General features: G+C 40.2%; 1 protein-coding gene across 11 annotated transcripts in view; it reads right to left on the bottom strand.

Moving 5' to 3' along the window:
• Positions 1-10938: 10938 nt before the first annotated feature.
• Positions 10939-24265, bottom strand: part of LOC115133550 (receptor-type tyrosine-protein phosphatase delta-like) — a 211448-nt gene continuing 198121 nt past the window's right edge. For all 11 annotated transcript variants that reach the window (XM_065021895.1, XM_065021900.1, XM_065021897.1 and 8 more), the window contains 7 exons: positions 18022-18307; positions 16576-16754; positions 16337-16463; positions 15953-16078; positions 14814-14968; positions 14111-14246; positions 10939-12853 (listed from right to left, as the gene is read on the bottom strand). In XM_065021895.1, the coding sequence (XP_064877967.1) occupies positions 12785-12853; positions 14111-14246; positions 14814-14968; positions 15953-16078; positions 16337-16463; positions 16576-16754; positions 18022-18307 (1078 nt within the window). In that variant the 3' untranslated portion in view covers positions 10939-12784. The remainder of the gene's footprint in view (positions 12854-14110; positions 14247-14813; positions 14969-15952; positions 16079-16336; positions 16464-16575; positions 16755-18021; positions 18308-24265) is intronic.

Below are 24265 nucleotides of genomic sequence, written 5' to 3'. Positions count from 1 at the left end.
AAATAACATTATATATACTACCATATAAATACCTGCTATTTATGCTGATGAGGTATCATTAAAACCACTACCATATACTATAAATGCCTGCTATTCTAATAAGTGAGCTGGGAAGGGATGTGATGAAGTGATCCATTCAGACCAGCCTTACTGATTTAACTTTCGAAACAACATTAGTCGGTAACACTAGTTTGATAGGTGATATTCATAAATTTAAAAAATGTAATTGTAATGTTCTGGGCACAACACTGACATGATTGACATGTATTGTTTACGACAGTATCAGTAATACGACACCTCATGGTAAACCATTGGTACTACACATTATGGAGATCAGTTGCTGTACAACCACTGTGAACGTGTATAATAAGTCTTCTAGATGAACAACCATCTCTATCTTGTGTCTGGGCATTATTCTATTCATATTACACAAAGGAATGTCAATGTTCATTAAAATGATTTAATTTTAAGCTCTGATATGTATATTTTATGTTTTATTTTTACCATAGTAATTACATAGCAGGCTCTAGCAGACTCTGAAAAGTGACACTGTCGTTACTTTTGTTGTTAGATTACAAAACAGAGTTATTTAATTCAAACCTTTTTTATTGTCAATGATCATCCAAATTGGGCCACTGGAACACTCTGTAATTGTTCAAGAGACAGGGAACTGTTGGTGGATAGCAGACAACACAGGTTGGCAGAGGTTTCCTGATGTGCTGTCTTAGAACGCCATATGCCCAGGGGACTATCTTCCTGTAGTGTGCGTGGCGGAATTGCCTGGGGACAAGGGAATGGGAATTGTTGATAGTTATAAAAGTCTGGGACACATGAATCTTACAGTAGTAGCTACAACGCAATGAAAAGTATTATTCATGACTGTACTGATGAGCACTGACATGGAGTGGCCCGTGTTTCTGTCTGAAACTCATGTATGCAATTTCCAGCAGAAACCGGTTATGGAAAAATGGCTCGAAATTTCGATGCAGGGTCAGACAAGAGATGTCCTGTCTTGAAGAAAGGTCCTTCACCAACCCCTAGTAACAACCTGGTCTAAATGCCTTTCGTGTTATTCCGTATGTAAATCTGAGAGTCTTCATTTAGTATCATATGTTACGTTTTGGATTATAGGTATTCATTTCTGGACGTCCATCACCCATTTTGTATGATATGTACCGCATTATATGTGACAAAATTGAAAAATGTACAATATGTTACGAATTTAAAAAATGTACTATATATATAAGGTTAATGTTAGGGTTAAGTTTTGAGTTAGGTTAAAGGGTTAGGGGAAGGGATAGCTAAACAGTTAGGGGGAAGGGTTAGCTAACATCCTAATCAGTTACCAATTAGCTAAAAAGTAGTAAGTCCTTGAAAACTTGCTATTTAGCTAAAATATTAAAGTTGCCTATTGTGAGTTTCAAATTCACAACCTTTGGGTTGCTAGATGTTCGAGTTATACTCCCAACCAACCACCCTGCTTTTGATTTTGCCTTAAGTAACCATCTTTCTTATGTAACCATACCAATCATAATATATCATACTAATTTGAGTGTTTTTGATTTATATTTACTATGTTAATTCTAACCTATGATACCAGGTTGCCAGTAGGCATCAATCCCTGCAGCAAATGCTCTCTATTGCTGTGGTCATTGGTTGGCAGTGTCCACACTTTTGAAAAACATAATTTTGACAACAAAGACTATCATTGATAGCTGATGACAGTATGCTGATAATTTTTGTTTGGGTGGTTTTAAAGTGTAACACGGCTTTTAAGAGTCCTTGAAATTGAGCAGCCTTGTGTGAGACACATTGAATACTATCACTAATCATGTAACTATTGAAATATGGTAACTATTACATCCAATGTAACATCAGTGAAGCTCATATTGGAAATCACAATGCATTTTTTATTGGAACCCAGATAATAATTTTCCTTGGCACCCAAGTCAGCCTTGACAGTTTTCATTATCTACAGTGTTGAATGACATTTTCTTATCTGGTAGCAAGACGATTTTCTGATTCAACTCGTCATAATCTTACCAGTAGCTGAGAGATCCCTACATGGCTGTTTCCATGGTGACCTCGCAGCTATGTTTTGTGGTGTGTTATCAGATTTGTAATTGTTATTTGATCATTTAATTATTTAACTCTGTTTTGTTTTCATTCCTTTACAATGAAGTGAAGAGCACCAATGAAATAGCAAGCAATTGTCACGTTCCGGCCATGAGTTATTTTGTTATGTCTTTGTTTTAGTATGGTCAGGGCGTGAGTTGGGTGGGTTGTCTATGTTAGTTTTTCTATGATTTGCTATTTCTGTGTTTGGCCTGGTATGGTTCTCAATCAGAGGCAGCTGTCAATCGTTGTCCCTGATTGAGAACCATATTTAGGTAGTCTGTTTTCTATTGTGTTTCGTGGGTGATTGTTTTCTGTTTTCTGTTGTGTGTCTGCACCAGCCAGAACTGTTTTCGGTTGTCGGTTTATTGTTTTTGTTCAGTGTTCAAGTTCTTTATTAAAAGATATGGACACATACCACGCTGCACCTTGGTCCTCTTCTTCTTCCACCGACGACAGGCTCTGTCGTAACCGGCCGCGACCGGGAGGTCCGTGGGGCGACGCACACTTGGCCTAGCGTCGTCTGGGTTAGGGAGGGCTTGGCCGGTAGGGATATCCTTGTCTCATCGCGCACCAGCGACTCCTGTGGCGGGCCGGGCGCAGTGCACGCTAACCAAGTTGCCAGGTGCACGGTGTTTCCTCCGACAGATTGGTGCGGCTGGCTTCCGGGTTGGATGCGCGCTGTGTTAAGAAGCAGTGCGGCTTGGTTGGGTTGTGTATCGGAGGACGCATGACTTTCAACCTTCGTCTCTCCCGAGCCCGTACGGGAGTTGTAGCGATGAGACAAGATATTAGCTACAAAAACAATTGGATACCACAAAATTGGGGAGAAAAAGGGGTAAAAATTTAAGTTAAATTTTTTTTTTTTTTTAAATAAAATAAATTATTTTCCCCTGACACTATCATTTCTAATGTGCATATGTCAGGTCATAGGACGGTCATTGGAACAATACAGAATATCATTCAACTAACCGATGAACAGCAGGGAATCTTACAGACTGTGGAAAACAGAAAGGAAAATGCTGTACACTGCTGCTCATGCTCCCACGTAATTTTATTATAACAATGTTTCGAACCTTAGGTCTTCTTACAGACTGTTCCTTTGAAAGGGCAATCTGTGATTTTAGCAATAACCTGACCTCAACCCAATTGATATGGTTTGGGATGAGTTGGACCGCAGAGTGAAGGAAAAGCAGCCAACAAGTGCTCAGCATATGTGGGAACTCCTTCAAGACTGTTGGAAAAGCAGTCCTTATGAAACTAGTAGAGAGAATGCCAAGAATGTGCAAAGCTGACATAAGGCAAAGGGTAGCTACTTTGAAGAATCTCAAATATAAAATATATTTTGATTTGTTTAACACTTGTTTGCTTACAACATGATTCCATATGGGTTATGTCATAGATTTGATATCTTCACTATTATTCTACAATGTAGAAAACATTACAAATAAATAAAAACCCTTGAATGAGTAGTTGAGTCCAAACCTTTGACTGGTACTGTATATACACTTCAAAGCAATTGATATTCCTCAATAGGTATATACTGTAGGTAGAAGACAAATAGAGAGGGATTTATGACCTATTCTTCCAAGGATGACATCTTAACTTCAGTTAGAGACATCAATACAGATAGCTGTGTACAGTGGTTCCTCCTTTAAAAGTTGTGTCATACTCCGGCACACCCTGCGTGCTGCTGCAGCATTCTGTGGCATGTCATTTCATTCTCAGCCATTTCTTTTGTTACTGCAAGTTATTGCTAGTTTGACCACCAGAGGGCATCTTTGAGAAGCGTTTGATAGTATTCCGTATTGGCATTACCAGAGAATTTAAAACCTTTTTTGGAATAACATAGTATCTGGGATTGATTTTAAGAATTTATTAATTAATTTGATTAAAATGGTGTTTCCATTCCGAGAAAAATTGTCCAAGGAGTAGGGTTGATTTGAGCATTCTGGCCTTACAACGGCAGTCAAGCACCCAAGCTAACATTGGCTAGCTACTTCCAGACGCAAATGAGACCACTCTGACCATTTTACTCACCCTAGCAGAGCTGGTAAGGCAGCTTTTGTGTTAACCAGAATGTTGGTGACTGTAAAATGTGCTGCTTGAAACAATTTAATTAAGCTTTTTTCCCGACGTTTACTGACACCGGCAATATTCAACGGGTGTTGAGCGCTTGTAAAGTAATAATTCTGCGCTCTAGTACACTCAGACGAGAGTGCTCTGAAATCTGTGTAGATAGTAGGCTGGACACATTACATTTTTAACAACTTTCTTTTCTGATAAAAGCTAGTTCATTGCATCCACCATGGAGCCCAGTTTCATAATATGACCATATTTCCCAGCTGCTTGCTGTCAGTTTGAAGGCCTTATTTTAGTGCATTTTTTTCCCTGCCAGCTCCTATTAGTTCTATTGAGCACCGTGGCACCAACTCGCCTTCCGAACGTTCTATTCCCAGCTTATTGTTCAACATCACAATGTTTGCTTCGCTATTGATGGCAATGAGACTTGCTCACTTTGTTTTATAGTTAAAATGTAAACAACAAAGTGTAAACAACAAAAATAATATTGAAATTCTGCGGTCTTCCCATTGTTTCCTATGGGGGAAATATTGGCATGTCTGTCTATTTCGCAAAATTTCTCGCATGTGAGGCGTGTATATTCAGATTTTTTTCAAGTCGGGTGTAACCGGTGTGAAATGGCTAGCGAGAAAACGGGGTGCGCACTAATAGCGTTTCAATTGGTGACGTCACTTGCTCTGAGATGTTGCATAAATGCTTTAGCTAGCTAGATTCTTTACATCCAATGTTTCACAAGACGACAGCCTGGTTTTCTAGTTTTCTCAGGTGTCCCTGAAACATTAAACAACACGAATTACAAATGAATTCTCCTAACACTAGCTAGTCTACATTAACTAACATATTCCTCTCAATTGTAAATGTTTTGCTTGACTCGTTATGATGTTACAACAACTTACATCTGGTTCCACAGTAAAGTTTTGTCAGCCATCTTTGTTGAAGAACACCACATGGCTGGCGTCCAAATTCATCATTGGAATCACTCGATATGATTGGTCATATAAAAACCTTGGGACTCAATGCATAATGAGTGCTCTAACTCCCCCTTGTGGTGGTCTGGAGCAATGAAGCCGTGACTCTGGGTATCTCTAAGTCCAACAGTGCAAGCTCGCGACTTTTAAAGGAGGAACCACTGTACCTTAAATGGAGGGAGTAACCACAACTAATGCAGTGTCGCAATATCACCCAGATGGGTGCTAATCATGGATAGTGGCTGAGGTAAGTTTACCTCCAATCAACGTAAAGCAATTTGATGATCATTAAAAAATCACAGAAATCAATCCCTCACTGTAGAGAATCATTAGCTGAAGTGAATTCTCAAATAGAACTTCAGTATTTGGAAATAGTTTCTTCTCGTGCCATTCTGCTTCTTTGCCGTAAGATTGTAACACGTTAGGGCTATTTACCAGACGGTGCTTCTGAAACATCAGCAGCCAAAAAAGCAGCCAACTTTATATTAAAAAACAAGTGAAGTCTGAGGCACAGTGGGTGTTGTGTCCCTCGGGGAAACAGCATACTCACCACCCACTGGGCACACACTTGTTGATTTAGCGTGGTCTCCACGTCAATTCAATTAAATTACTTTGAACCAACGTGGAATAGACGTTGAATTGATGTCTGTGCCCAGTGTGAAGGGTCCAGGGTCATTGATGTTCAGATGGTGACAAAGTAATAACATACAAAAGGAAAATAGAAAGGCATACCAAATGAAAAGGATTCACCTACATGTGGGAAAGCCCTGCTGGGTCGGGGAGGCTTCTCGATCAGCAATAACCAGTCAATCTTCTTCATCTATAGTATTATGGTGGTCCAAAAACATTCAAATCAAATGTTATTGGTCACATACACATGGTTAGCAAATGTTATTGCAAGTGTAGCGAAATGCTTGTGCTTCTAGTTCCGACAGTGCAGCAACATCAAACAAGTAATCGAACAATTCCACAACTACCAAATACACACAAATCTTAGTAAAGGAATGGAATAAGAATATATACATATAAATATATGGATGAGCAACAACAGAGCGGCATAGGCAAGATGCAACAGATGGAATAAAATACAGTATATACATATGAGATGAGTGATGCAAGATATGTAAACATGATTAAAGTGGCATTATTAGTGACTGGTGATCCATTTATTGAAGTGGCCAGTGATTTCAAGTCTGTATGTAGGCAGCCGCCTCTCTGTGTTAGTGATGCCTGTTAACAGTCTGATGAGATAGAAGCTGTTTTTCAGTCTGTCGGTCCCAGCATTGATGCACCTGTACTGACCTCACCTTCTGGATGGTAGCGGGGTGAACAGGTAGTGGCTCGGGTGGTTGTTGTCCTTGATGATCCTTTTGGCCTGTGACATCGGGTGCTGTAGGTGTCCTGGAGGGCAGTAGTTTGCCCCCGGTGATGCGTTGTGCAGATCGCACCACCCTCTGGAGAGCCTTGCCGTTGTGGGCAGTGCAATTGCCATACCAGGCGGTGATACAGCCCAACAGGACTCTCTCGATTGTGCATCTGTAAAAGTTTGTGAGGGTTTTCGGTGACAAGACAAATTTCTTAAGCCTCCTTAGGTTGAAGAGGCGCTGTTGCGCCTTCTTCACCAAGCTGTCTGTGTGGGTGGACCATTTAAATTTGTCCGTGATGTGTATGCCGAGGAACTTAAAACTTTCCACCTTCTCCACTGCTGTCCCAACGATGTGGATAGAGGGATGCGCCTTCTGCTGTTTCCTGAAGTCCACGATCATCTCTTTTGTCTTGTTGACGTTGAGTGAGAGGTTGTTTTTACTGACACCACACTGATTCGTTAGAGGTGCATGTGTCCTCCTATTGTTCTGGTGTGTGAATTCATTACACTTTGTGACACAAAAAGGGGAGGGGAAAGGGAAGATCACTCCTTGTTAATCAACTCAGTGCATCTGCTCCAGCTACCGCTACCCCTATCGATTGGGATAGCATGGTGGAAATGGACTGTCCAGCGATGGCCTAACTACTTCCCTATATCTATTTCTAACCAAACAGGCAATTCATCAGCTGAAATGAAATGCTATTGCAACTTATGAAACCTGGCCATCACAAGCTTTGTATAGTGTGTATTGGATTACAATTTCAATTGTCTCCCTTGTTCCTTCCAATTTCCAATGGTGGTCATGGGTAGATGTACAATTGAAACCCAGGTTTCAGCTAATGTGTCACTGACAGAGTTAACTGCACAATAAAAATGATGGCATGATGAGGCCCCTTTTTCTTTTGAGAGGAAAACTCTGGATATAATATGTGACACTGACAGTGACAGGTAAAATGTCTTTCATTATTCTTTCAAAGTCAATGTGCGATAGAAGGAAAAAAACAAGACCATGGTGCATAACACTGACTTTTTTAATAGAATTCATTTATAACAAATGGAACTTGTGTCAGCAAAGAACTGATTTTCATACAGACTTCTTTCGCCACCAATGTAACCTAATTAAGAAAATAAAAAGCACTTCTTTCATTCAGAAAAAAAACGCTCTACACTTACAACTAATAAGAGGTAATTGTATGATTCTTTTTAACAAGCCTTTTTTTTTTTACAATTTCATGAATTAATTTCAATCTATGCATCCAGACGAGAGATAGATAGAGAGAGCAAAGAGAACACAACGTTTATTTCTGTAATGACACTCCAAGCTTGAATGGCGAAGCCACGTTAGTTAATAACAGATGGTTGGGACAAATTTCTGAAAGTTGTTTTCTGGAATAATCACTGATGCTTTTTTTGCCACAAACTTTTTTTTTTGTCTTTTTCAAAGTCGATCCTTTTTATGTGTTATTTACATACACACAAAGTGAACGTTGAGGGAGATTCTTACAGATGGGTTCAAGTAATATATTATTGGGTTCAGAATCAATAGGGCAGTGCATAGTACAAAGATAAAGAAAGTGCAATTCTTCCCATTAGGCCGGCTGCAGCCATTCTGCAATGTTTCACCATGCATAATTGAAATTTAAAAAATCAAGATGGGAAAACAAAATTAAAGTTGTGGATCAGTTAATGTGCACAGACTCCTGAACTAAGTACATAAAATATGGCATTGAGGTTAAATAATAATAGCACTTTTATACGGTTATGACAAGAGTTGAAAAAAAGCACCTAATTTAAAAAAAATAACTAAACAATTTAGCTGCTTGAAATAAAAAGGGAAAGAAAGCACCTGGAATGCACATCCACAAAGCCATCAAAGAGCACGAGGGTCAAATAAATGTGGGGTTAAAATTATATGTTGTGTCCTCAACCCAAAAAACGTAATAAAAATTTTGGATACACCAACTCATTCCAGGGTTTTTCTATATTCTTACTATTTTCTACATTTTAGAAAAAATATTGAAGACATCAAATCTATGAAATAACACATATGGACTCATCTAGTAACCAAAAAAGTAGCCACTCCTTGTTTTTATGACAGCTTTGCACACTTTGGCATTCTCTCAACCAGCTTCATGAGGTAGTCACCTGGAATGCATTTCAATTAACAGGTGTACCTTGTTAAAAGTTCATTTGTGGAATTTCTTTCCTTCTTAATGTGTTTGAGCCAATCAGTTGTGTTGTGACAAGGTAGAGGTGGCATACAGAAGATAGCCCTATATGGTAAAAGACCAAGTCCATATGATGGCATGAACAGCTCAAATAAGCAAAGAGAAAACATTTCAAGAACTTTGAAGTTTCTTCAAGTGCAGTGGCAAAAACCATCAAGCACTATGATGAAACTATCTCTACCGCCACAAGAAAGGAAGACCTAGAGTTACCTCTGCTGCAGAGGATACATTCATTAGAGTTACCAGCCACAGAAATTGCAGCCCAAATAAATGCTTTACAGAGGTCAAGAAACAGACACATCTCAATATCAACTATTCAGAGGAACCTGTGTGAATCAGGCCTTCATGTTCGAATTGCTGCAAAGAAACCACCACTAAAGGACACCAACTAGAAGAAGAGACTTGCTTGCACCAAGAATCATGAGCAATGAACATTAGACCGGTGGAAATCTGTCCTTTGGTCTGATGAGTCCAAATGTAATATTTTTAGTTCCAACAGCTGTGTCTTTGTGAAACACAGAGTAGGTGAACGGATGATGTCCACATGTGTGGTTCCCACCGTGAAGCAGGGAGGAGGAGGTGTGATGGTGTGGGGGTGCTTTGTTGGTGACACTGTCTGTGATTTATTTAGAATTCAAGGCACACTTAACCAGCATGGCTACCACAGCATTCTGTAGAGATACACCATCTCATCTGGTTTGAGCTTAGTGGGACTATAATTTGTTTTTTTAACAGGACAATGACCCAACACACCTCCAGGCAGTGTAAGGGCTATTTAAACAAGAATGAGAGTGATGTAGTCCTGCATCTGATGACCTGACCTCCACAATCACCCGACCTCAACCCAATTGAGATGGTTTGGGATGAGTTGGACCGCAGAGTGAAGGAAAAGCAGCCAACAAGTGCTCAGCATATGTGGGAACTTCTTCAAGACTTTTGGAAATGCATTCCAGGTGAAGCTGGTTGAGAGAATGTCAAGCGTGTGCAAAGCTGTCATCAAGGCAAAGGGTGGCTACTTTGAAGAATCTAAAATATATTTTGATTTGTTTAACCATTTTTGGGATACTACATGATTCCATGTGTTATTTCATAGTGTTGATGTCTTCACTATTAATTCTACAATGTAGAAAATAATACAAATAAAGAAAAACCTTGAATGAGTAGGTGTGTCCAAACTCCGACTGGTACTGTACATCTTCCGCACTAGCAGACGTAAAACACAATTAAGTACTGTCAGATTTGTAACTAACTGTTCCAACAGTTTGTATATTTCTGCAACTGTTTATAATTGCAAATACATGTATCAGTCTAATACTTTCCAGCCTGAGGCCTAGTGAAGGGATCCTTTGGCTGAGTGTCTATATACTATACACTGTGTCGGTTTGCTGGAGTCCGTTTGACTCATTGGAAATAGAGAAAATGCTTTTCACTGTTAAGGTCAGTAAAAGCTCATGGACTCCGCTAAATTGTCCCATGATGCATGTCTTTGTCGACAACAGGCATTTGGCTTTGACTCCCTTAATTTTCCTAACATTCTTAATAGTCCTAGTTTGTTTAAAATGCACATTGACTGGTTGCCTCTCTTTGAATATACATCTATCCCAATTAAGTGCTGGATCTTTTTATAGATTTAAGAACTTGAAATGAGAACAAAAGGACAATGCGGACGGGGGGGTAAACATCGGTCTCCTTCCCATAGAATGCTCTGCTATTTTTTTTAACAATTATTTTCACTGAGCCACAAGAAGGCCACATAAACTGAAAATAGAAAGCCTTGCCATGTACGTATTTGCATATATAATTTCATATTATGTAACAAATGAATACTTAAGATAGAAATTAAATATACAGTTATATGAACTATATGCATGGACTACTCAAATATTACAATAATGTGTTAAATGAACGTTATAAAAAAACAGACAGAAATATAAGGCACTCTAAATGCAAAATGAAAACATGTTACGCTGTTGAGCGTTTTAACACCTCAAGAAGAAAGTGACGTCTTTGTACCTTGTCCTAGTGTGTGGAACATTGACTTAGTCTAAGCGACCCCCTGCTATGGAACTACAAACTTTCTGAGCATATCTAAATGCACTGGTGATACGTCGAGTGACACCTTCCCCACCTACATGCCTCACCACAACAATGTCATGACAAAGTATCCACATGAACCCTATTCATAATACACCTATTTATTGCACAAGAAAATATGCACTGAATACGTTTTGTCCTACTGATGTGCATTCCAGTGAAAAATCTTTTAATTTCCCCCAAAGTATAGACATCTCATTATGGACGCTTTCATATACAATCCATTCGTTTTATATATGTACTTTATTTCAGTAGACATATGTTATAGGTCATGATCATATTATAATGAATATATCATTCATATCTGTCATCTTCTATATACCATAAATATGTATATATCACGTATCTTATCCATCAGGTGCTCATCTTTACCTTCATTCTAACATGGAAGAACTAAGATAATCGGTAGCAGCAACTTCATACTTTGCTCATCCCTGTTGATTCCACAAAGCCCCCAGTTTATCGCATGAGTGTGTAAGTAAGTTATTGTGTATCCGATATTGGACAAATAAGACAAAACAAAAAAAAAACTGTAGCAAAGTCAACATTTGGTAGTGTGAATACAGGACTGCACATATTGAGACAAACAAACCCCCAAAATTTGCAAGAAAAAGTAAAAGAGCAAAGACTTTTCTCTGCATGACGGTGCATACATTAGAACAGCTCTACAGCTTAAAAAAATACAACTCGGAAGAGAAAAGTCAACGATTACGCAAATACTTTGTTTGATTCACTTTGTCGAGTGATACGTTTTGTTAAAAAAAGGAAATCAAATTTCACACAGTTTAAAATAAAGCACATATCAACTGTATAGTAAAGTACTAAAAAACTAAATCAATAGGTTTTATTTGTTTCATATATCTTTAAACATTCCCCCTTTCCCCCCCAATTCTTTAAATGATGAACGTTGCGACAGGAAACGGGGTATTTTTTTCATAGTGGACCAAGCACTGGTGTCTTCTTTTTCAAAGGATAGATGTCTCTGTGTCGTTTGATTGTGGAACAGAAATGTCTCTTTACAATGTGCATCAAGTTTTAAGCCATTCTGTGTGCCTCCATTTCTCTCTCTTGTGGTTCGTAATATGATGCATTACTTGTCGATGTAATAGTACGTTGTGTTATTATTTTGTTTGTGTTTCTTTCATTTTTTTTTTTAACCCAAGACGAATCCTTGAAGCAACAGAAAAAAAATAATTCCATAAGATGCTTCAACAGTCAGGATTCCCTCTCTGTTTCCCGTGTCAGGTTGAGTTCCATGGGTTTTGGGAAACACTTGGTCCTCCAGGAATAATCTTTATGTTTTTTTTGAAATTTTTGTGTCTCACATCTAACACTTAGGGCTCTATTCAATCAGATCCGCTTTAGCCGACATCCGTGTAGTGGTTGTTTTGACGGTGTTGGAGGTGGAACTGCGTTAGAGCTGTCAAATCCACAGGTGGCTCGCGGCATTACACCTAAAGTGCGTATTGCCATGGCCTGCATGTTGTCGCATTAATAGAATTCCAATGCAGCCTTGTTTACAAGTTGGAATACTGGAATGTGAGATGAAATCTACACCTCAATTTTTATGATAGAAACCCTCATTATTTCCTTTAATGATTTTTCTATTTGAGTGTAATTAATTCCATATGGCCTACACTTTCTCGCTCTAATGCGAGTGGGGTGGGTGTGACTTCATGTCAAGGATCTCAAGAGCAGCTGCTCACCGATTTGACTGCTCCAACGCAGTTCCACCTCCAACACTGCCAAAACATCTGCTATGCGGGTGTCTGCTATCGCCGGTTAACACTTGATCTGATTGAATCTCGGCCTAAATTGAGTCTTTAGTTAGGAGTTAAGAAGTACTTTCTCAAGCAGGAAATTATGGCTCAGAAGAGAGGCTCGCTGGGGTTGTCCAAGGGCCTTCTGCTTTTCCTCCGGGACAGGGACTCTTACGTTGCATAGTGGTCAAAGCTTCCAAGGTATTCCAAACCAGCTCTATAACAGAACTGGTATTGATCCTGAGGAGAAAGGAGAGAAGGAAAATTAGACATTGGTCCAAAATGTTTGTCACCATTTTCCAACCAGGTCCTATTCATTTGTTTATCTCTTGTTTATATCTTTATGTCTCGCTGTCTTTCTTCTCTGTCACTCTCCGTATGTATGATTTTTAGTTTCCATGGACTCAACGATTCTCTCTTTCTCCGTCTGCCACGTTCACATGTTCATTTGCTGTTGCTCAGAAATGAGATAAATAAAAATGTACTTAATCCACCACAGAGTAGAAGATTGCTGCTTTTAAGCAATTTCAGAGAGCCACTTGTACGCTATTGTGTATCTTTTCTATAGATCTTGGAAACAGTTGTCTGTCATCCATTCAAATGATATTTTGTAGACGGCAAGTGGAATTCTGTATCTCATGAGCATCAATTTGTATACACAGTCTTTCTTTGAAAACACAGAGGAAATATGACTGCTGACTTCACCATGTAACAGAGAAGTAGCTACCTGATAAGTGCAACAGATGATGTTGATAATTCACTGTGCTGGGTAACTGCAGTCATTTCAATTCAAGGATAATCCTGTGTGTTCCGTTTCCGTGTGTGGTGCTGTGGGTTGTTTGCGAAATCTTTTTGAGACGTACTACTTATAAATAGCTGTGGGTTGTTACCTGCCTAATAGTTAATAGTATACACTGCGTGTACAAAACATTAATGACATCTGTTTTTTTCCATGACATAGGCTAACCAGGTGAAAGCTATGATCCCTTATTGATGTCACTTAAATCCACTTCAATCAGCGTAATTGAAGGGGGGGGGGGGGGGGGTGACAGGTTAAAGAAGGATTTTTAAGGCTTGAGATATGTATTCTGCATGTGTGCCATTCAGAGGGCGAATGGGCAAGACAAAAAATGTAAGTGCCTTTGAACGGGGTATGGTAGTAGCTGCCAGGAGCAGGGGTTTGGGTCAAGAACTGCAATGCTGCTGGGATTTTCACACTCAACCGTTTCTCGTGTCTATATAGAATGGTCCACCACCCAAAGGACATCCAGCTAACTTGATACAACAATGGGAAGCATTGATGTCAAAATGTGCCATCATCCCTTTGGAACATTTTCAACACCTTGTAGAGACCATGCCCCAAAGAATTGAGGCTGTTCTGAGTGCAAAGGGGGGGGGGGGGGTGCAACTCAAAATTAGGAAGGTGATCCTAGTGTTTGGTATAGTTAGTGTATAAGGTGAGAGGTGTGTAAAGTACAGGTAAACAGGGTATCTCACCTCTGTCTGCACCATGGCCGGTCTCTGTGTCCGGAGCATTTTCACTGTCTGGAAGATATCCACCACGCCCTCGTACCTCATTCGCTCTAATACGATGCTGAGGGTGATGAAGACACCGGTCCTACCTACACCAGCACTGCAAGAAACAATAAAAAGATAATCAGACAGAAAATAAACAGTCTGAGAACCTCCAATCTGACCAGACAAAACACCACATCACCAGACAAAACACCACATGACCAGACAAAACACCACATGACCAGACAACACCACATGAGCAGACAACACCACATGACCAGACAAAACAACACATGCTCAGACTAAACAACACATGACCAGACAAAACACAGTCTCGACAAAACAACAGTCTAGACAAAACAACACAATCTAGACTAGACTATTTATAAACAAACTGCATTATTTGTCTTTGTTCACTAGACTGTTTATATATTAATGTTCCCCACTTGCCATGATATCTCACAGGACTGCTGTGGGGTGTCTGGGAGCTAATTTAATGTCTGGATAGAACATTAATCTGATCTTTTATCCTGGTAAGATCAAAGTTATGCACCACTGTAAGTTGAGCTAAATCTTTTAAATACCATTAAACGTTGTTGTATGTCATTGTACTTGCTTATCATTATACAATGTTTGTAAATTATATAAAACTCCATAAAATATTGTTTTGAATGTGGCTCCTTACCTACAATGGACAGATATAGGCCCATCTTGGCCAAACTGTTCTTTTGTTTTATGAACTTGGCCAATGAAATCGATGAAGCCCTCTCCCGATTTTGGCACTCCTTGCTCGGGCCAGTCTGTAAACTGAAACTGCCTTACCGTCCGTGACTGTCCGTCCTGGACAAATAGGGAGAGAGAATACAGTGTGTTCACTTGAATGGAACTTCAAGCCAAGAGGATGAAGTCAAGACAACCTGTACATAGCACTTGACCAACAGGCCACATAAGAAGATAGTCGAGGAAAAAAAGAAAACGGACAATCTCGATATGCCTCAGTAATGACGCTGTCTTTTGTGTGCTTTTCCATTGAAGATATCAATATCGGTCATTAACGAATCAGGGAGCCGCGAGGCACAAAGTTATAAGCACCAGAGACAGGTGTTTGTTACTAAAGATATCTGTAATTTTCACCTGACTGTATTAAAATATGAATAGTAAAGACGCTAAGTCCTTTGATGTGCCTGAGCTTTGGCAGGCTCTTGAAAAGCTGTCTTTGAGGGTGTGCATTACTTAAGTGATATTGTATCCCTTTGATAAGGGGAAGCAATCCCATTGAGGTTCCAGTGTAACACACACTACAAAGGAGAAGCCTGCACCATTTATCAGTGTAAGCCTTTGATGGAATTAAGTCCCAGCGGCTCAAGGCTGCCATGCTCCGTATTTGTTTTTACACCTTTGACACATGTCATAATTCCCTCAAATATATTTCTGCATATATTCATTTAAAAACCTCCAGTTCGGTATAAACAACTTATTAGATGTGGGTCCCAGATGTTGGCTTGAGGACTACTGCACAGTTAAAAACCCCGGTCAGTAGGAGTCGGCCAACTGTCAGTCCAAGTCTCAATCTGAACCGTTAAAATCAAATGGCTCAAAGAAATGGTAGCGGGTGCTGCCAAGTTTTTATCATGAAACAGAGTTATTCAAAGACAAAAACTTCAAAGTAGACAGTTTTATGCGTTTGACCAAACTCCACACAATAAACAACGAATCTGATATATTTTGACAAAAACTACAAAGTCAGGAAGGCTTCATAGCACTGTCAAATCTCAGTGAGCGTTTGAACATTAAAAGACGGGTGTACAACAGTATAGTACTTACCCTGGCGTCAGTCACTTTGAACTCTCTCAGGATGTACTGGGGCATGTTGTACTCAGCCATGGGGTCCACCACAAAGTACTGGTATCTGGCCGACCTCTCTGCTGGCCAATACTGGTGGCATTTTTCCTGCAGCGGGGGAAAAACAACAGAAACAAACCCCATGAGTGGGATTACCTCATACGGTACAATGAAATCCCAGCAGAGTATGGCTGTACATGCTGTTTACGATGGCCCATTGTTGGTCTGAATTCAATTTATTTTGCATATTCGCATAGTTCATTTCTATATGTATTGTCAGTTATGTTATCATGTTAAAGTATTAGCAACATTTGGTTAGCATGGCCAACAGAGTGCACAGAAACAACATAGTTTAGCATGACATACCCTGCCCATTTCTCGGAGCTTCGTTAGCATGACTACGATGGTGGAGTTATGCTCCCAGAGCATCCTCCAGAAGTCCTCTGTCGTCTCCGCTAGCGGCCCTTGCGTGGCAATATAGGCTTTCTGTTGCCTGAAACAATATAAAAATATTCAGAATCACAAAATACAAGGTAGAAGTGGTCTACTAGGAGTCTCAATAATTCAACCACATTGGTCAACATGTTGAAAGAAGCTCTCCTCACCTGTATCCATCTATGAAACTGGCATTGATGTAGTCGGAGCCTTCCACCCCTCGGATTGGCTGAAGACACACTCGCGTGGACTCGTATGGCATTATGTTCACAAGGCGGTTCTTGAACTTGTTGCAGGGGAGATTGGCACTGATGAATCGCGAGGTATGGGCTTTAGTGTTGGCTAAACGCTGCAGAGAGGAAGATAAGAAACACTGCCTTTAGGTGACTGTTGGCTAATGCAGCTCTCTCCTTTATTTTCCTAGTGTCTGGCTTGAGGGTGACATTAAAAACAGGGGGCTTGTGTAATATAATGCTGGCAAAAGTGAGGGAAGGACTTAGTAGGATTATGGGTTCTCGGCTGCCAAACATTCTGAACGTGAAAAGGCTACACTTTTCAACCTCATATTCATCATCTCCAGCACCAAAACAGTGTCTACATATGTGAAAACACTGCATTTCTATGATCTGTGGTTAAAAATATAAGAAGAAAGGCCCCAAAAATGCTTCTCTTTGACATCAAAGTTAAAGAAAATGTTCTAAACAGGCAATGAGTTTTTAAATGTTTCAACTTTTGATGATGTCATAGGGTATATCTTTTTTACTTGATATTTTTTTCTATTAAATGTATAAATCTGCCGTTTTCACATATGTAGACACTGGTATTGTGCTGGAGATAATGAAAACGAGGTTGAAAAGTGGTGGAATTGCCCTTTAAGTATGTAAAGGAGAATCAAGGGAACTATTGCTGCTCCTCAGATTTGCAGTGCGGAGCAAAGAATTGCATGTTGTGATTAAACAAAAAAAATTCATGCCGCAGCAAGCCCGATGTGGACAGGGCCATGGGTAATCTAACCTGTATCATCTCTTAGGGGTGCGTACCAAGCAAGGCCAAAAAGTATTACATACAGCACATATAACACACCGCAGACTGGCTGACTATGACCGGTGGGTTAGTTGGAACGAGGGGGTTGGGGTTTTCCAATGAAACTCTATCTAACCACCCTCTGACTTTCAGTAAATACAAGAAATTAAAGTTTGCGATCCGACAAAATTGGACATAAAAAGTCACTGGCGCTTGCTAGAATGTTTTTTTTCTTATTTTCTTTATATAGCTAGTTCCTCTTTTGTCGGCATGGCCACTTTGGAACTATAAAGCAGGATATGAGCTGGAGCACATTGGTCTTGGGTTAGCATCCAGGCTGTCCAATATCTTTAAGTTGGCTGTTTGTCTGTAGCATTGCACCCTTTATCAGTTTATCTATTCCTTTTGCAATATATTTTTTATAATTGCATGCTTACTCATGTAAGCCTCCTGTACAAGCTACTTTTACAACTAGATGCACTGTACTAAAATAATTCCCCTTGAAAATAAATGGCATTTTTGTGTGGATTTTTCCAATTATAATTTAAAAAAATAAAAGATCCATGGCAATAATACAACGCAGACCAACTCACCTTGAACTCCAGCTCCATGCCCGTGACGTTCTCTCCGCCCTCAATCCCAGTCAGCTTCTGGATGTAGGCGTAGAGGTTTCGGGCGGGCACTTCAGTGGTGCCGCATGTGACGGCTTCCTGGAGCGCGTCGTGGATGAACACGTACTGGTCCTCCGTCTGCACCATGTAGTTCCGCTGGGCGCGCATCAGCGTCACGTGGCCGTAGATGTCCACTGTCTTCTCGTGCTTGATGCGCTCCAGCATAGCGTCGATCACGATGAAACAGCCCGTGCGGCCCACCCCGGCACTAAAGACAAAACAAAGCGACACTTAAGAGACAATATTCTGTGCTGCACACCTCAGCACTGTGTCCCCAAATACACACGAAGAGGGAGGGAAATGGTCAGAACTGACAAGGTTGACTTGCTATTGGCTTGATTTGAGCCGCATTGACAATAGATGACTTGACCTAACTGTTTTAGTGGCTTGTCCAGCTTGACTGACAAGACACTTGAATAACCTTTGAGGTAAGAACTCTATTGAGATAATGGGCCAATAGAGTCACAATTTCCTCTGCAGTTGCAACTTGATACAAGTCATGTTGACGGTCATTCCTGAAATCTGCCCCCAGATGTTACTGTAACGTTCTTGTTTATTATAGCCCCTAACCCTAACCAATATAGCTTTGTTGTGCTGTGTAAGCCCATGATGAGAATTACTACTCTCCATTGGTTGATAATGAGTGGCAGTTCAATGCTGAGAGAGGTGCCCTGTGTCAGCTGTGGGGAGCTGAGAAGTTCCCTGGCTACTCTAACACCCCGGCTGCTGCAGTGCTGACCATTTTGACTTTGAGAGTAATCAAATCTGATGTGGTGCTGCAGAACCAGTGGGAGTTGGAGAATGGCTTTGGCTGCAGTTGTCTGGACATGCCCAGATTCACAAAACACTTAAACAAAAACTTAAGCTTAATTTTAAAAAAGAAGTTCATAAGTGCAATTCCTCAACAAATATCTTAAGATTTCACATTTTTCTTCCGAACTTCTCAAATATCTTCTTCCGAACTTCTAGAGGATTGTCGCTAGGCAACCGATCTAGATAGCTATATTGCGAAGCAATGACAATCATGCTCGCACATTTCTTACTGAGATGACAGTTTGCAAATATGTTTTTTTGGTTTAAAACAATCACTACTGAAACTTTCAGAGGAAGTTTGTGAGTGAATGAAACATGTTCAATTGTTTTCATTAGTTTAGCGTTTAGCTAGAGTATTCACACACACCTGAAGTTTTTCCACATGCTGTTGTGTCACTGGCATACACATAATATCCCATAATGTCAGAGTGGAATAATGTTTTTAGAAATGTTTACAAATTCATTAAAAATTAAAAGCTGAAATGTCTTGAGTCAATAAGTATACTTATGGCAAGCCTAAATAAGTTCAGGACCAAAAATTGACTTAACAAGTCACATAATAAGTTCCATGGACGCATACAATTATCTGTAAGGTCCCCCAAGTCGAGCAGTGAACTTCAAAAACAGATTCAAAGACCAGGCAGGTTTTCCAATGCCTTGCAAAGAAGGGCACCTATTGGTGGATAAAAAAAATACAATTAAAAAGCCTACTTTGAACATCCAGTTGATCATGGTGAAGTTACAAATTGGATGCTGTATCAATACAGCCAGTCACAAAGATACAGACGTCCTTCCTACCTCAGCTGCCAAAGATGAAGGAAACCGCTCAAGGATTTCACCATGAGGCCAATGGTGACTTTAAAACAGTGACAGAGTTTAATGGCTGTGATAGGAGAAAACGGAGGATGGATCAACAACATTGTAGTTACTCCACAATACTAACTTAAATGACAGAGTCATACGAAGGAAGCCTGTACATAATACAAATATTTGAAAACATGCATCCCATTTCCAATAAGGCACAAAAGTAAAACTGCAAAACATTTGGCAAAGAAATGAACTTTATGTCCTGAATACAAAGCATTATGTTTGGGGCAAATCCAAAACAACGCTTCAATGAGAGCCACTGTTATTATTTTCAAGCATGGATGTGGCTGCATCATGTGCTCGTCATTGGCAAGGACTAGGGAGCTTTTTAAGATACAAAGAAACGGAATAGAGCTAAGCAAAAGGCAACATCCTAGAGGAAAACCTGGTTCAGTCTGCTTTCCAACAGACACTGGGAGACACATTCACCTTTCAGCAGGACAATAACCTAAAACACAAGGCCAAATATACAAAACGACATTGAATGTTCCTGGGTGGCCTAGCTACAGTTTTAACTTAAAAATCTATGGCAAGATTGAACATGACAATGATCAACAACCAACTTGACAGAGATTGAATATATTTTTTCAAAGAATAATGTGCAAATGTTGTACAATCCAGGTGAACAAATCTCTTAGGGACTTACCCAGAAAGACTAATTGCTGCCAAAGGTGATTCTTACTCGTATTGACTCAGATGGTTGAATACTTATCTACTCAAGATAACATTATTAGTGATTTATTTTTCATCGATTTTTTCAAAATTTTCTTCCAGTTTGACAAGAGTATTTTGTGTAGATCGTTAACAACAAATGACAATTAAATACATTTTAATTACACTTTGTAACACAACTAAATGTGTAAAAAGTCAAGGGGTGTAAATATTTTTCGGAAGGCACTGTATCTTGGAATTAAGAACATTTCCAAGAAGAAATCCAACAACATTATTTTTGAGAGTCAAATTTCTTAGTAAGAAACATAGGAAAAAATAACATTTCCAAAAACTTTATTGAAGAATTGTCATTTTTCGTACGTTTTGTGAATCCGTGCTGGTCTGCATTCTGCATTGTGGCTTTCTACAGACACTGCAATCACAGAGCACCCCCCACCTACAGTCCTCTCCAACCTGATCTGAGCTAATCACTATTTAATTACATTTTACATTTCAATTTAACCTCTATCTGAAGTGTCAAAAAGCACAAACACAAACACAGTCTTGTACAGCTAACCTTGTGGGGGGACACAAGTCAGTCCCATACAAATCCTATTTTCCCTAACCCCTAACCCTAACTCGAACCCATACTCTTACCCTAAACCTAACCTTAACCCATAAAACTAACCTTAACCCTAACCCTAGCTCCTAACCCTAACCCTAGCTCCTAACCCTAACCCTAACACTAATCCTAACCTTAACCCTAAACCCCCTAGAAATAGCACTTGACCTTGTGGGGACCAACAAACAGTCCTCAGTTGGTCAAATGTTTATTTGTTTACTATTCATGTGGGGACTTCTGGTCCAGACAAGAACAGTTAAACACGTCCACACATACACAGACAAACACACATACACACACACACACACACACACAAACATCACAAACACAATCATGGCACACACACACAAATCACAAACATGGCACAAATACACAAACATGGCTCTCACACACACACACAAACATGGCACACACACACACACACAAACATGGCACACGCAAAACACACACATCGCAAACATGGCACAAACACAAACAAATGTGCTTCACTTTTTTCCCTGTGTCACTATGAGATGCGGGTAAATTTGCCGGGTATCTTTGTAAGAGAGTAGAGCAGCTGACGTCAATTACTGCCATTAGCTCAGCGCAATGTGTTAAAAGCACCTAATGGCTCTCAAGAAGGCACTGAAAACCAGGCCTCTTCATTAAGAATCCCATCGGCACATTGTCACATTAGAGCCAGAAAAAAATGTCAAGGGAAAAGAGGGAAAATGTGTCGCTAATGTTTCACTTCTATTCTGAATAGATAGCAGCATAAACTTAACGACAAGGACAGACAGCTGAGGATATGTCTAATTTTCATATTATGCTCATTTTCTTTTTTTTACCACGCAAAATACGTTTTGAACACAAACATTTTTTTTGACTTTCATAGTGAGGTTATTTTTTGACAGTATTTATTCGATTTTCTTCACAATGGCATCGTTGAGGAGTATGAACTCCAGTCCGCCTGACAAACACGTGTGTCCCCCAGCCGAGCATTGACAAGACAGTCCTTGGCTGGCTGCTCTAAAGTAAATAGGTTATTCAACTCATTAAGTCGACATGGCTACTAGGTGCGAGCAACGCTCCCCTGCCTTTCTTCCTCTGATAGAGCATTTGTTTTTCATTTATACAAAGGGAAAAAAAGGGAGGGCAAAAAGATTCAAGACTGAGTTAAGATAGTCTCCGGGGTCTAAGTCTGGCTAATGTGCCGTGGTGCAGCGGAGGCGGCATGGGAGAGAGAATTAAGACACATACGGGAGTCATTTGTTGCAGCAAAACATTATGTGCTTGCGTTTAAAATGGCCGACGTTCCCTGATTGATTTGGGGGCGTGTTTCGACACAGGCTTTGTTGCCACTCTTAAGGTACAGTTGAAGTCAGAAGTTTACATACACCTTAGCCAAATGCAATTAAACTCAGTTATTCACAATTCCTGACATTTAATCCAAGTAAAAAATTCCCTGTCTTAGGTCAGTCAGGATCACCACATTATTTTAAGAATGTGAAATGTCAGAATAATAGAATAGAGAATGATTTATTTCAGCTTTTATTTCTTTCATCACGTCCCCATTGGGTCAGAAGTTTACATACACTCAATTAGTATTTGTTAGCATTGCCTTTAAATTGTTTAACTTGGGTCAAACATTACGGGTAGCCTTCCACAAGCTTCCCACAATAAGTTGGGTGAATTGTGGCCCATTCCTCATGGCAGAGCTGGTGTAACTGAGTCAGGTTTGTAGGTGTCCTTACTCGCACACGTTTTTTCAGTTCTGCCCACAACATTTTCTATAGGAGTGAGGTCAGGGCTTTACGAAGGCCACTCCAATACCTTGACTTTGTTGTCCTTAAGCCATTTGCCACAACTTTGGAAGTATAATTGGGGTCATTGTCCACCTTTCAGGTTATGTCGATATTGGACTCGTTTTACTGTGGATATAGATACTTTTGTACCTACTTCCTCCAGCATCTTCACATGGTCCTTTGCTGTTGTTCTATGATTGATTTGCACTTTTTGCACCAAAGTACGTTCATCTCTAGGAGACAGAACGCGTCTCCTTCCTGAGCGGTATGACGGCTGCGTGGTCCCATGGTGTTTATACGTGTGTACTATTGTTTGTACAGATGAACGTGGTACCTTCAGGCATTTGGAAATTGCTCCCATGGATGAACCAGACTTGTGGAGGTCTACAATCTTTTTTCTGAGGTATTGGCTGATTTCTTTTGATTTTCCCATGATGTCAATCAAAGAGGCACTGAGTTTTAAGGTAGGCCTTGAAATACATCTACAGGTACACCTCCAATTGACTCAAATGATGTCTCAAATGATCAGAAGCTTCTAAAGCCATGACATCATTTTCTGGAATTTTACAAGCTGTTTAAAGCTATCTCTCTCAGAATGACCTTCTTGATCCAAATTAGGAAGACTAGTCATTCAACTGAGACTGCTCTTCTCTGTATTTTAAAGCTACAAGCTGTTTAAACTGAACCCTCTCCGAGTTGGGCATCTCCGGCGCGGCCCACGCTTGGATTGCAACAGGTCGCTCCTACCAGCTGGCGTGGCGAGAATCTGTTTCTGTTCTAAAGCTATACACCAAGCACTTGGCTCTGTCAGGTCTCTCCTATCATTGCTATGCAGACACACAATTAATCTTCTCCTTTCCCCCTTCTGATGACCAGGTGGCGCTGATCTCTGCATGTCTGGCAGACATTCAGTGTGGATGACATCACCACCTCAAGCTGAATTATAAGCTGCTCTTCCTCCCGGGGAAGGACTGCCCGTTCCAATCTGTCTGTAAACAATTCTCCTCCCAGGAAAAAGAACTTGTGATCATGCAACACCCTGTCGTTCTCAACTAACATCATGCGGTATAATGCTCTACTTGGAAAAACACAGGAGTTTGTTAACCAGGCACTTGTCATCTCCGTCTTTACTGTGCTGTTGGCTGGAGCTTCCTGTGCCATGAAACCCCTACAACTCATCCAGAACGTGCAGCCCGTCTGGTGTTCAACCTTCCCAAGACTTCATCTGCTCTACTGGCTTCCAGTTGAGGCTCAAGACCATGGTTGTTGCTGAGCTTCTTGAGAAGAGATTGGCTTGTGGCCCTGTGTGTGTGTGTCTGTGTGTGTACAGTGTGTCAAAACTGTTCGCTGCTCTGGCCCCAATGGTGGAACAAACTCCCTCACGTCAATCACCACCTTCCGGGACACCTGAAACCCCACCTCTTTCAAA

The sequence above is a fragment of the Oncorhynchus nerka genome, linkage group LG8 (genome assembly GCF_034236695.1).
Source record: "Oncorhynchus nerka isolate Pitt River linkage group LG8, Oner_Uvic_2.0, whole genome shotgun sequence".
In the NCBI taxonomy this organism is placed as follows: Eukaryota; Metazoa; Chordata; class Actinopteri; order Salmoniformes; family Salmonidae; genus Oncorhynchus; species Oncorhynchus nerka.
Note: the sequence above shows the minus strand (reverse complement) of the source record. Positions and strands in the feature narration are given on the sequence as shown.